We start from the raw sequence: 13,817 nt of genomic DNA on the forward strand, positions 1-13,817 counted from the left end.
ATGTGGTAACTGGGTCAAAATAAATGACTACTTTATCACGATTATAGTCCTGGTCGATGTCCTTTCTAATTTTTTTGTCTTACAGGCTAAAAGTTCGAAACAGCGCAAGAAGATATGACGTTGTCTGGTAAAACAGTTTTATTTAAAAGGAAATAAATTGAATGGGAAAAGTTTTTGCATAATAAATTAAGCTAATAAATAGGAAAAACTAGGAAATACTTTATTTTTTTTACAAATAAATACATATAACATTATAAAATCTACAATTATTTACAAAAGGTTTAAATCTAAACCAAAATATTGATCTTAGATCCGTTTAACGGTTCTGGACTTGATCACCCAATTTCGAAGATAACGGGTGAACCCAGACCAAAGTTCAGTAACGGGAAGACGGTTCGGCATCGCTCCACTAAGGTATTTTTACGCTGATGAAATTTCTGGGATCACCCACTTTCGGTGAAAAATTGATGTTGACCTTCCGCGGTTCGTCCTCAGTCCCGACGTCGATGAAGCTGTTCCAGTCGAAAAGAAAATAGAAACCGTTGGGTTTGGCGGTGGTCGTGTCACCGGTTCCTCCGAAGGAATCTCCCAAGACGGCACCCGTGTCGCCGGACAAGAGTTCAGGGTCGTCGTCAAGAGGAGTCGTCTTGGGCGGTTCGGTCGGTTCGGCCGTTGTCGAGTTCGGCTGCTGTCTTTTTATCTCGTTCTTCAACTCAGAAAGGGTGAAGTTGTCCGATAAAGGATCGATGTTATCCTGCTCGGCCAGCCTCGTACCGTTCTCCAAGGCTAGCAATTCCTTCACCTCCTCGCTGTTCAGATCGGTGGCATTCCCTTCGGAAATTTCCCGCAATCTGGTAAGGATCTCGTTGACCTTCTGCAGTTCCTCGGTATTGTTCTTGCTCAGTTTTCGAGGGTTGAAGATGAAGTTGTTCTTGGTAGGGGCGACGCCGAGGTCTTGTAGGACATCTTTGCCTGGGAGTTGTTCGACTGGGTCTATGTTGACAGATTTGGACTTTCTGTTGTCTAAGAGGCCGTACGACGAGAGGAAAGATTTCATATCTGGGGACATGCCTTCCGACTCAAAAGATAGCGGTTTGAACCTAGAATAGGACGAAGGGTCCACTGTGGGGGACACGTCTCCTTGGTATGTGATCTTTTCCGTCGTGGCAACTGGGCCAAGAAGACCGAAGCTACTCAGGAGCTCCTTCATGTCCGGTCCGAGAGACTCCGCCGCTACAAAGACGTCCGGATTGGAACCGACTTTTGTCGTCGTCGAGAAGCCGGGTGTCGTTTCAGTAGGTCTGACAGTCGTCGAAGATAATTTGACAGTCGATGAAGTCTCAAACGTCAATTCGGGTGTGACAAAAATTGGTCGAACATTATCCGATGCTGCTTTGAAACTAGGCTGAGTCGGATTTTCCGTCGTGCTGGTAGTCGTGGTGGTAGTGGACTGACGATAGACCGGCCTGACAGGCTTTCTTCTCCTTTTGATAGTTTTCCTCGTCGGTTTCGGCGTCGTCGTCGTGGTCGTCACGTTCTGAGGAAGGACGATCATCACGTCCTTTCCCTGGCGTATTTCAGAAATGAGAGAGAGAATTTCGCCCCTGGTCAGCCGAGGCAAGTTCGGGTCTTTGGCGAGGAGAGATTCGACTTCCTTCACAGCCTCGACGTCCAGATTGTTGTCGATCACATTTCCCCTCGAATTGGCTGCGAGCCATAGTAAAACGAGAGCTAACCACTGAAACAGACATATAAAACGTTGACACCTTTTATTTAAAAAAATTAAAAATATGCAAAATATAACACACGTCATATTTTGTTAAAAGTGTGTATTTCCATGTGATTTGGGTGATATTGACATGTATGCCAATCTAAGGCACTTCAATGGCTCTCTTGCTCCTTTTCCCGAGATATCTGAATCCATCATCTGACTTTTGATTTTCGAAATATTACCTTTATTGAGGAAAAAGGTTTCTTCATAGGCCTAACATCACAAATCTGTTAACACTCCAGCATTGCACTTAGTCTTTCGATAAAGGCCTTCAAGTTGTCTGCATCTACACTTATCTAAGGACTTTGATCATGCTTTCTTGGCTAAACTTGAGTCCTATGGTGTTCATGGTAACCTACTATGACTGAACTGGTAGGTCCTCAACTACATGAACCGAAAGACATTTCGATCAATTCGGAAGTTACTCGAGAATCTCATTTAGGGTCATTTCTTTTTAATATTTTTATTAACGATATCAAATTCTCTCCTTTACTAAAGTTCCTCCTATTCACAGATAACCTCAAAATTTATCTAAATTTATCTATCCGTAGAGTTGATGACATTTCCCTTCTTCAAGAAACTTTTCATGTCTTAAGTGAGTTGACCAAAATCATTTGGATTTGAATATTTCCAAATGCTCTTCCTATTCTCGACATTCCATACTCTTCTTCATACTTATAATTACACTCTTTCCGTCTAGAGTCTCATATGTAAGAGATCGTTGGGTTATGATGGAAGTTAAGTAATCGCTCGAAGAAGACTTTTTTTTAAAAAAGAAGAAACTTTATTGTCAAAACTGTACAATGTTTAATTTTAAACCGACAGAGTGACGGGCAAAAGGCTATCGTAAGAGTAAGGCAAGGATATTTGGGGTTAGGGTTTTTATACTAGTTTAAAGAAATGCTGATTAGACGTTGGGCGGCCGTCTGGACCCGCTACCGCTAAACTTTGCTGACGTGTTGGTCTGAGGGGCGTTTAGTTGTTCCATAACTTCGACGAAAAGTTGGCCTTCTGTAATCACATCCCTTTCATAAAAAAACAAATCGTTTAAAGCCTTAGTTTTAATTAATCGAAATACCCGAGGCATCACCAATCAAGAATCCACTGTCACTCTCTATAAGCTGTTAGTTTTGCGTACACTAGCGTATGCTTCTATCCTCTGGAATCCCTTCTACCACAAATATTCTTACTTTCTTGAGTCTGTTCTTTGAATAGGTTCTGAAGTTCGAAGTAATGTCTAAATTATGAGTTATAAATGCTAGGGGTCTAAGAAATCTCTGGAATCTCTTCCACCACAAATGTTCTCATTTTCTTGGCTCTGTTCAAAGAACATTTCTTAGACTCTTAGCATTTATAACTCACAAGACATAATTTATAGATTACTTTGAACTTCAGAACCTATTCAATATTCCCAGCCATCATACAAAGATACCTTAGTCATTCTCGATGGTTTTGTCTATCAGACATCATCATTTCGCCATTCCCTGTGGTTGGTCTCTGAAGAACAAGTTGCAAGTTCAGTCACAGATATCAACAGATCCACCACGATATAAGAATTTGTTGACGTGTTATTATAACTAAAATGATTAAGAATACAAGTAATCAATATGGCAGCAGGTACAAAATAAAACTCCTCCTAGAGTTCTAATATGGTACACAAATAGATGCAAAATTAAAAAAAGTAGCGAGAGTCAAAACTCCTGGCTTAAGAATACGTCAGATATTACTGTTAATATTAAATCATAACTTTCAATTAATTAAGGTTTTTAGTTGAGATAAAAAAGTCAGTGTCACGAGCGGGATTCGAACCCACGATCTTCGGCTAGATACGCCGCTGCTCTACCACTTGAGCTATCGTGACCTCGATCCACTCGGGAAGGAGAAATTAAATCATAACGTCTAAAAACTTAATCATCCTAGTAAGCTCATCGTCGATGTGTGTCAGATTTCAACATTTCACCATTTCCAGGATATCTGAAGTCACTTCAACACTTAAAAAGACCCACCACAATAATTTCAAACCTAAGAAAGCGTTTAAATTCATTAAGGAGAGTGCATTTTTCGAGTTATGTAAATAAAAGTAAGGCTAAGTCTAAATTGTCGAATATTATGCTGGAGCTCAACCATCCACTTTTAAAAAGTAAATCGGATATCTATTTGCACGTGCTTTGGGTGATATTCCAAAATTAGCTTAATGCTTGGGTCTTCTATTGACACTCAAAGAAATATTTACTGAGGTGTTTCCGAGCTGAAATGCTTACTATCCTAAAGGCACTTCAATAGCTTTCACTCAAAGACGGAGAGTCGAATATCTCTGGGCATACTTCTAAACAGTAAAGAAAGAAACTCACAGTTCTCAGAAACTAAATAAAATCAATGCGTGAGAAGGAAGATAAGCATTGAGAAGGAACAAGCATGAATCAAGATTCTGGAAAACGAAAAACGGTGCAGCAAAAGAGGTTCCTGGATGCAGTAATGTTCACAGCACAAAAACAGCTATGAGAGGAAGAATTGGTGTTTCGTTGACTAAAGTCTCGATAGCTCGATTAGTAGAGCACCCTAGTGGTACTACAGTCGGCGGTCGTGGGTTCAATCCTGCTAAATAAGTACAAAAAAGCCACAACAAAAACAGTGTGGTTGAGTAGGAGGAAGGGCGAATATTATGCTGCGACCCAGTTTAAATGGGTCATAAACGCTAAGAAACCATGGGTAAATCCGAATCTATGTAGATGAAACATCGGCCCGGATGCAGCCTGCTTACGATACCACATAGTTCCACAATTTGGACATATGCCCTAATCAAAAAGCGTTATGTGCAAAGCTGGTAGAAAAAGTCGTACTGAATTTGTAGACCTTAATGTAACTAAACTGTAAATGGTTAGGACGACCTGTCTGTAATCATTACGGGAACAGGTAAAAAAGGGCCTCCTAGGGCCTAATATGGTATACCAATAGATCCAAAATGGAAAAAGGAGTAGAGTCAAAGACCACATGCATCTCACCAAGCAGTCGACAGAGACGATGCCCACAGTGTGATGGCAGTACGTAACATACTGGTGGAGTGTGAGAAACTAAAACATTAAGGTGTGGCCTACCCCCAGATTAAAAGACAGTGCATAACACTGGCTAGGCAGAATTTATTAGAATAATCTTATGGAATGACTGAAAGGAGTGATCGTCGGCGGAATATGGCATGTTAGTAGATGAATGAGTGTATTTATTTGCGTGTTGCAAGTAATTATTGGTGAGTGAATGAACATCGAGTGTTGGTATATGCTGGCATGTGATGTAAATATGTCCCAAGTCATTGCAACCATAAGGTGAGCATTAGATTGGAGCAATTTCAAGTGAAAAATGCAGAGAGAAAAAATGTTGGGTGCCGGCTATGACCTAGCTGTTCGCCGGCCAAAAAAAGGTTAAAAGGAGCAAATTTTTTCTTACCAAAACTCCTAGCTTCATAATAGGTCGTACATTACTGTTAAGCTTAACCGAGAAAAGTTACTTAATCTTCCAAAATCTAGTGAGTACTCCCGATGGTTTTGTTTGTAAGACTGATTTCAACATTTCACCCTCTCCTATGGGGGATCTAGACAACAAGCTGCAAGTTCAATCATTAGACAACATCAACAGACCAACCACAATAATTTAAAACCTAAGAAAGCGTTCAAATTCAAGGGGAATGCACTTTTCAAAGTATGGAAATAAAGGCTTTAGTCAAGATTGGATATTAAGCTGGAACTCAACCATCCCCTTTTCATATATTAATTAGATGTCTATATGCACGTGCTTTGGGTGATATTGGTAAGGTTCTTCCAACATTAATTTAATGTTTGAATCGTCTATTGAGGCTGAAAGAAATGAACAAAATATACGATGACAAATCAAACCAACGGTAGGCAGACTAAAATGACCGGAAACTACCAAATAGAGGTTCATCACTCAGTATACCAAAATGAAGCAATACAAAAAGGTCGTTATCCTTTCAAACTAGGCATAAAACCTGGTGAAATGTTGTTGGACGCGGGCGTGTCTGAAAGCGAAAGTGAAAGCATCCGGGACTAAAGAAAGGCTTCTTAGCTGCCAGAGGGTCGCAGAACCTTGAGCACAACGCCCTTCAACTTTCTTCGGCCCGTATTGCGCAACGGTAAACACTTATTCATTATTCAACGATTTAGCAAGGTTCGCATCGGCTCCTCCCTTTGTTAAACAACGTACGGGCTTGGAAATATGCTAATGAAAGTGTAATCGTCGTAGACCGGCCGGTATGTCACAACCAGCATTTCTTTCTCCATCTTAACAAACCTTAAAAAAAAAATTATATAAACAGAATCAACTTGGAAGAAAGATTGATAAAAGCGTCGGTTAAATAGTGCCGAGGTTTTTTTTTCAGTACAGTAATTACTAGAAAGTAGTACACGAGCAGGGTGGTTATTTCATTAGACTTGAAATACATTGAACCTAAAAAAAAGAAAAATACTGGCTTTCAACGACTATTACCGAAGTTCTTTACTTTTGAGCTTTAAAAAAAAATGTTATTTATTAATTTTGTATGTATTTTTATTTTGGGACGGCTTCCTGTTAAGTGCAGCTGAACTGACGGCCAATATTACTGAAATGTCAAATGTATGTACATCCCTACTGTAATTTTAAATTATTATGTGCCAAATTTTCAGAAAAATGGTCAAACTAGAATTGGGTGTTTGTTTGGGGTTTGATTTTAAAAGGGTAAAGATCCTTGATAATGCGATACGTTATGTACAAGGGTAGTGCCAGGAAGTTTGGCAGAAATCAAATGGAAAGAAAAATGTAAAATTTTGAAAAGTATACTATATAAAAAAGCAGGGAAAAGGAGGGAAAATTCAAAAGGTGGGGTTGAGATGGGAAGTTAGTAGAAATGATAAATGATGGAGTCAGTGTGGTGTTCAATCCTTTTTAAAAGGTTAGTTCCTACTCACAGTAAGTTGTTTTGGAACGATCCGGATTTCGAGCCTTTTAGCTCATCATCAGGTTGAAGGACTTCTACAACCACGTCTCTCGACATGAATTGCCAAAGTGAACCGCTGATACCTCCGCCAACGCGACGTTCCAATTAGCAGCTGATTTTTTTAATGGCGCTCAATTTGAACGTGCGATACGCGGAAATTATAACACAAATAAATATTATACTAGTAAATACTTTTTTTTTTAATAGAAAGGTTTTAGAAAGTTTTTTTTAGTAAATACTTAATATTATTAAATTACTATAATAATAATAACAATTAAAATAATTAGTTTAATTATTTGGATGTTTGATATTATTTATGTACATATTTAAAATGGGAGGTAGATAAAAATCTGTTATATTATTAATGCATTTATCACCATGTTCAATTTTACATTTTTTAATTTCAAATTTCTCAAACCAATCTAGTTCTTCAGTAGAAGTCCTTCAAACTGATGATGAGCTAAAAGGCTCGAAATCCGGTCGTTGCAAAACAACTTACTGTGAGTAGGAACTATCTTTTTAAAAAGGATTGGGAAGTTAGTGTCCGTGTGGATCGAGACACTGATATCGTGGGTTCGAATCCCGCTCGTGACACTGATTTTTTATCTCAACTAAAAACCTTAATTAATTGAAAGATATTAATTGGTCAAGCGGACCACGAAAACTAGTGAATGTATACTACATAACTATACAAAAATAGTAATTTATTTTTGTAAACTGAACACATATAGTATATTATTTTTTAATTAAAAATACATATTGACTTAATCAGACATAGTACAACGTTTAAAAATATACAGCAGAAATATTTATCTCAACCAAAACCTTAATTAATTGAAAAGAATTTATTTGATCAAGCGAACCACGAAACATAATAAAAAGTTCAAAAATATAAACACTTTTAATTCGATGGTGAAGAGAAAAAAATGAACTTCAGGCAAGGACGAGCTTTTAGCCATTAAATTAGCCCTTTTTAATTTCAAAACGAACAATTTTTTCGCATCAAAACCATTTTTAATTTCATTAACCTTTTTTACCTTGATTTATAATTTTCACATAGTGTGGTTGAAATGAATTTTTTTTATTTTTACCTTCTAATCAACACGATTTCAAATAAACTTTTTTTAAAATTTCCAAATTAACATTTCCTTTAATACCATATAGTAACAAACTTACACCATGGTATGAAATGCCTGTAAAGTAAAATTCCTGTATATTTAAGAATTTTGTTTTATTATAAATTAATAATAATTATTATAAAATTATATGAAAATTAATTACAATTGAAATTTGAAATTGCACAAAATTAAATGCATACACCCATAGGTTTTTCCGAAAAATATTCCCTTTTTATAGTCAACTAATTTTAAATCAATTCTTTTTAGTATTAAATTTGACCTTTTTAAATTCAAAATGAACCATTTTTTCGCACCAAAACCAGTTTTAATTTCAAATTAACCTTTTTTTAAGCTTGATTTATAATTTTTATATATGTGGTTGAGATGATTATTTTATTTATTTTATTTTTACCTTCTAATCAACATATTTTAATTTCAAATTAACCGTTTTTGATTTCAAATAACTTTTTTTTTAATTTCCAAATTGACCTTTTCTTTAAAGCATAATAGACTTAGACTATGGTATGAAATGCATGTAAAGTAAAATTCCTGTATATTTAAGAATTTTGTTTTATTATAAATTAATAACAATTATTAGAAGATTATATGAAAATTAATTACTATTAAAATTTAAATTTGTATAAAATTAAATACATACCCCATAGGTTTTTTCCGAAAAATATTCCCTTTTTATAGTCAACAACGTTAATTTTAAATCAATTCTTTTTTCCACTAAAGTAACCCTTTTCGCATCCAAATATCATTTTTAAATCCAAATTATTTTAATTTCTAACTAATCCATCGTTTAAAGCAAAAATTAACCCTTTTTAATTCCAAATGAACCATTTTTAATGTTAATTTAACTTTTTTAAATTTTAAATTAACCCTTTTAAACTTCAAATTAACCTTATTTTAATTTCAAATTAACCCTTTTTAACTTCTTTTCAATTCTATTAATATCAAATTAATGCTTTAAGATTGAAATTAATCCTTTCTTTAAAGCATTAAAAAACCTTGATGAAATATAAACATGAAACGTAAAATTCCTGTATATTTGAATTTTTTTAAATATAAAATAATTTGACAACACACACAATTAACATTAAAAATTATGTACAATTAAATATATAGCTTTTTTTCATCAAATTAAGCACTTTTAATATCAAACTATCTCTTTTGAACCAAAAATTAACCCTTACAAATTAAACCAAATGAACCATTTTTAATGTTAATTTAACTTTTTTAAATTTATCGTGTAATGTTAATTTAACTTTTTTAAATTAATCCTTTTAAACTTCAAATTAACATTATGTTCATTTCAACTTAATCTTTTTTTAACTTGTTTTCAATTCTTTTAATTTCATATTAATGCTTTAAGATTGAAATTAACCCTTTGTTTAAAACATTAAAAAACCTGGATGGTATGAAATATAAACAAGAAACGTAAAATTCCTGTATATTTGAATTTTTTTTAATATAAAATAATTTGACTTTTAGAAAATCTTGTGAATATTAATTAAAATTAAAAATTAAAAACATATAAAATTAAATATAAAAGAAAATATTTCTTCATTTAAATTGAGATTTTTACAAAATAATTGGACGCTTAGAAACCACATGAAAATTATTTACAATTAACATCACAAATTATATGAAATAAAATTTTAACGAAAACGGTTGTTTTTTTAATTGAGAAATGTGAGTTATGGTTAATGGTTTATTAGAGGCTAATTTTTTATATTTAAAAATTCTCGAATTACAAAAAGAATAATTTGTTTTTATGATCAATTTCGTATTTTTAATTTTAATTATATTATTTAATGGTATTCAAAGAGCACAATTATTTTATTTTTTTTTTTTTTTTAATAGGGATTTACATCTACCATATCAAACGAATTATTTTAAAATTAAAAAGGGTTAATTTGAAACTATTAATGTTTAATTTGACTGATTAGATTAAAAGCTATTAATTAATAATAGTGTGCAGGCTATCCGCCGGATTTACCTCTTTAGATTATTATCTGTTCCGGTCAATGAAAAATGATTTAGTCAAAAATTTTGGGGTCAATGTTAAAAAGTAAAACCCTAATCGAGAGTTTTGTGGTCCTTAGTAGTTTTTGTGCTTGCGATCTGTTCGTCAGTTTATATTACAAAGTACAAGACATCCAAAACGATACATTTTTTGGAATATAATTCTAATTATTACGAAAAACACGGAAGAAAGCGAAGGCGGGTGATGAAAATTGTCTTCGAGAAAAAATTTTCACTCCGGATGTGAGATCTCGGCCCGTTCCGGCTACGACTCGCAGGTTATCCCCATTCTCAAGACGATTATCATTATTATGGCCATGTTATGCAACAATATATAAGAAGAAGTCGTACATAGAATTTTTCGACAAATTGTAAATTCTTGACCAACTTGAAACTGCTCAAAATTCAACTTAAAGCGTCATTAAAAATATAGAAGTTTTACAATGGAAATTATAATATTTGACAGAAATTCAATTAATGAAGGTTTTTAAATGAGATAAAGTCAGTGTCATGAGCAGCTATCGTGAATTCTAGCTCAAGCGGTAGAGTAGCGGAGTATCAAGCCGAAGGTCGTGGGTTCGAATCCCGCTCGTAACACTGATTTTTTTATCTCAACTAAAAACCTTCATTAATTGAATGATATTAATTGGTCAAGCGGATCACGAAAACTAGTGACTTTTTCAGAAACTTGAATCATAACTTTCTCTCTAGAATAGATTTTGGAATTTAGACGTTTATAGGCAATTGTGTCATATAAGCTGGTTGCACAAGAGATTTCAAAACGAAAATTTTACAACTGGATATATTTTGGCTTTCTGAACAATGATCCGTTATAAAACTTGGTTTTTCCATTTTCGTAATAGCTCTTAATCCGGTTTCAAGACAATTGTTTTTATATAATATTGTTTGTGTACAATCCCTAGATTATTGAAGCGAAAGTGTTTCTGAATTAAATAAAAATATACTTTCTTTGAATATAGATCGAATTATTTTAAACGTCTTGAGCCTGGACATATGTCGTTTGTGTGAGGGACCCCGACTGAAATTTTTCCAGTGATTTGTTCTGCCGATCGGATCATCAGACACCACTGCAACGACTCCCTATTGAATAAATAAATAATAATATTTAATAAATTTTGTGAGAATAAATAACGTTTAACGTTGCCGATCGGATAATGGAAAACAGAAATTGTTTCGACGGGATTCCTTGAAGGGCCGAAAGAGTGAAAATTTCCAAAAGAATCCGGATATGAGCACTTAACTTAAGCAAAACCTGAGACAGGAAAAAAGCTTTCGTAGCTGACATGAAGTAGTACTTGACAGATAAATAAAATAAGTGCCAAATCAAGTAAGTAAATGTTAAGGCGCCGGGAACTGCTCAAATTGAATATTTAACTTCTGAATAATCTCGGCCTCGAATTCTTAAGAAGACTCTTGTTGAATTTGTCCAGATCCGGAGGAAATTCCCTGTTTGAAATTACGGCAAGTCGAAAGAAAATAAGAAATACGTACCATCTCCGTGGAGGTGCATGAAATACTGAACTCGAGGGCCTCAGTTTGGAGGGGACTTCCTTCCCTTTCTTGCTTCTTGCTGACACACTTTCCAGTTTTTATTTTCGTTTTGTACCGTTCGTTAGAGCCCAAGTTTAGCAAATAGGGAAATTCAGTTGCACAAAATCAAATAGACACGTGCTGTATTTATTCGCGTGAATTGATTATGGAGAAAATATAAAAAGTCAAGAAAAACCAAAAATAAACATAATTAAAAGTCTTGTAGAATAATTTCTAGTTTGGTTGAATTTAAAAGCAAATGTCAAATATCAAACCATAAAAGTATTATAACTTTAACATTAACTTTATGTACAAAACTTATTTTCCCTTGTTATATTTTTATTTTTGCACTGCACAAGAAATCATACAGTTTATTGTATGTCGTTTTGGTGAATGAGGAAAGAAGAATTTCGTAGTTAATATCTTCTCCTAAGATGCTACTTCTTTCTTCTTTGCTTCTTGCATCTCATTATGATGTGCTGGAGATCTTCAACGCAACCGCACACTTGGCATTGAGGTGAATCCTTTTTCCCTATTTATTGAGATAGTTGCCACATAGCCCATGATTCAGCAGTCTATTTATGGTCGTGGTCTGTGCCCTGTCGTAGTAATCTCCACGGTACCAAGGCTCTCGTCCTACTAAGGGGAAAATTCTTTTGAAAAATTGGCCTGCTCCTGCGGATGAATAGGTCAATTGCCAGTCCACGAGAAGAGTCAAATGTAGGGATCTTTTTATGTCTTTTTTTGGAACTGGTATGGCCAATGTGAGTCCAGACTCCGTTGCTTTTTTGGGTAATTTGTCAGCTATTTTATTACCTTTTATCCCCATTTGCGCTTGTATCCACACTAATGAAACTTCCAGCCCATCCGACTGTATTTCTTGGATACACTGGAGAATTCTCATTAGTAAATGCTCCGTGATAAAACCCTTCTCATTCCCTTTTAGTTTATCCACTACGCTCTTACTATCTGAGCAGACCACCGTGTGTCTAATTTGTTTTTGTTTCGCATATTCTAGTGCCTTTAATCTTGCGACCAATTCTGCAGAGTTCATTGACAGATTATCTGGCAGTCGAAACATTGGTTTCAGATTTGCTTTGGGATCGTAAAAAGCACAACCTACTCCCTTTGTTGTAACCGAACCATCCGTGAATATGTAGTGTCCATTTGGAAAACTGGTCTTTAATTCGGACCAACACAGTTGGTTTGCTATGCTAGCTGGGTGTTGGCTATTTTTGTTGCATAATTTAACATCGGGACTTTTAAATTTTGTGACATATTCCGCTTGGAATGCCGGCAGAACACTGTTTTTCTCCACCTTCTCTTGTATTGGTGCCATATCCGTAAATACCTCTGCTAACAAAGGCATTGACTTTTTCCCCCAGTATTTTTGTGTTAAAGTGAGGAGAGTTAAGGTGGATATTCTCCCAACCAGTTCTGATTTTCTCGCCATCAGGTTGGTCAGAAGCCTTCCCGCCAAAAGTTTGCGTCGTAGATTCAAGGGGGGTTCATTGGATAACACCCTCATTGCATCCACTGGGGTACTTGGCAACACTCCTAAGCATATCCGGAGGGCCTTATTTTGGACGATATCCAGTTTATTTAGTGTCGTTTTGGGTACTTCTCCAAAGAAAATGGAGCCAAAGTCGAGAACTAATCTTATGTTCGCTTTATAAAACATTAAGCTGACTTTTATATCCGAGCCCATTCTGGGATGAGAGATACAATGGAGGATATTGCACATCCGATAAGCTTTCATTGTTATTTTTTGTATATGGCTTTTCCAGCCTTCCTTATCCTCCTACATAAGCTAACCATAACGAGCTTTTACATACAAGGATACACAGACGACATTGTCATAATAATCAAAAGCAAATCGACCAGACTCTTCTCGAATTATTGCAAAAAGTCTTAAACTTAACATTGAAATGGCGCCAGGAAAAGGGTCTAAATATAAATCCCTCTAAGGCAACAATTCTGCCATTCTCCAGGAAAAAGAAGCAAAATATTACAGCTTTAATCTTGCAAAACAAAAAAAAAAGAATACCAAAGAAGTTACTTATCTGGGAGTAGTTCTTGCCTAGGTTAACATGGAATGCAACATAAGGGAACCATGTTTTAAAGGCACAATGGGTATGCCAAATACTAGAAAAACTTGGCGACTAAATCTTAGACCTTATGGTTATACCTTTTGTCAGACCCCACGATCAAGTTACATAGTGGCCAAAAATAGACAGAGGAAACTGTACAAAAAAAAAAAAAAAAAATCTAAAGAATAGCATGCTATTTATAAAGTTTTATAAAGTTATTTATAAATTTAGGCCTTTTCCCAAATTGTTATACCATTGAATGTTTGTCTGCT

At 35.0% G+C, this 13,817-nt stretch overlaps 1 protein-coding gene across 2 annotated transcripts; it reads right to left on the reverse strand.

Annotated features, from left to right (window-relative positions):
- Positions 1–214: 214 nt before the first annotated feature.
- LOC106661251 (location of vulva defective 1) lies at positions 215–13,817 on the reverse strand. 2 transcript variants are annotated; one of them, XM_014384532.2, is made up of 2 exons: positions 13,799–13,817; positions 215–1,738 (listed from the first exon to the last, which is right to left on the reverse strand). In XM_014384532.2, the coding sequence occupies exons 1-2, from the start codon at positions 13,799–13,801 to the stop codon at positions 410–412; spliced, it is 1,332 nt and encodes a 443-aa protein (XP_014240018.1). In that variant the 5' UTR covers positions 13,802–13,817; the 3' UTR covers positions 215–409. The 2 variants fall into 2 exon arrangements, with proteins under 2 accessions (XP_014240018.1, XP_014240017.1); XM_014384531.2 differs by lacking the exon at positions 13,799–13,817 and adding an exon at positions 11,417–11,580.

Source organism: Cimex lectularius, unplaced genomic scaffold, assembly GCF_000648675.2.
Source record: "Cimex lectularius strain Harlan isolate CLEC.00 unplaced genomic scaffold, Clec_2.1 scaffold47, whole genome shotgun sequence".
Classification (NCBI taxonomy): domain Eukaryota; kingdom Metazoa; phylum Arthropoda; class Insecta; order Hemiptera; family Cimicidae; genus Cimex; species Cimex lectularius.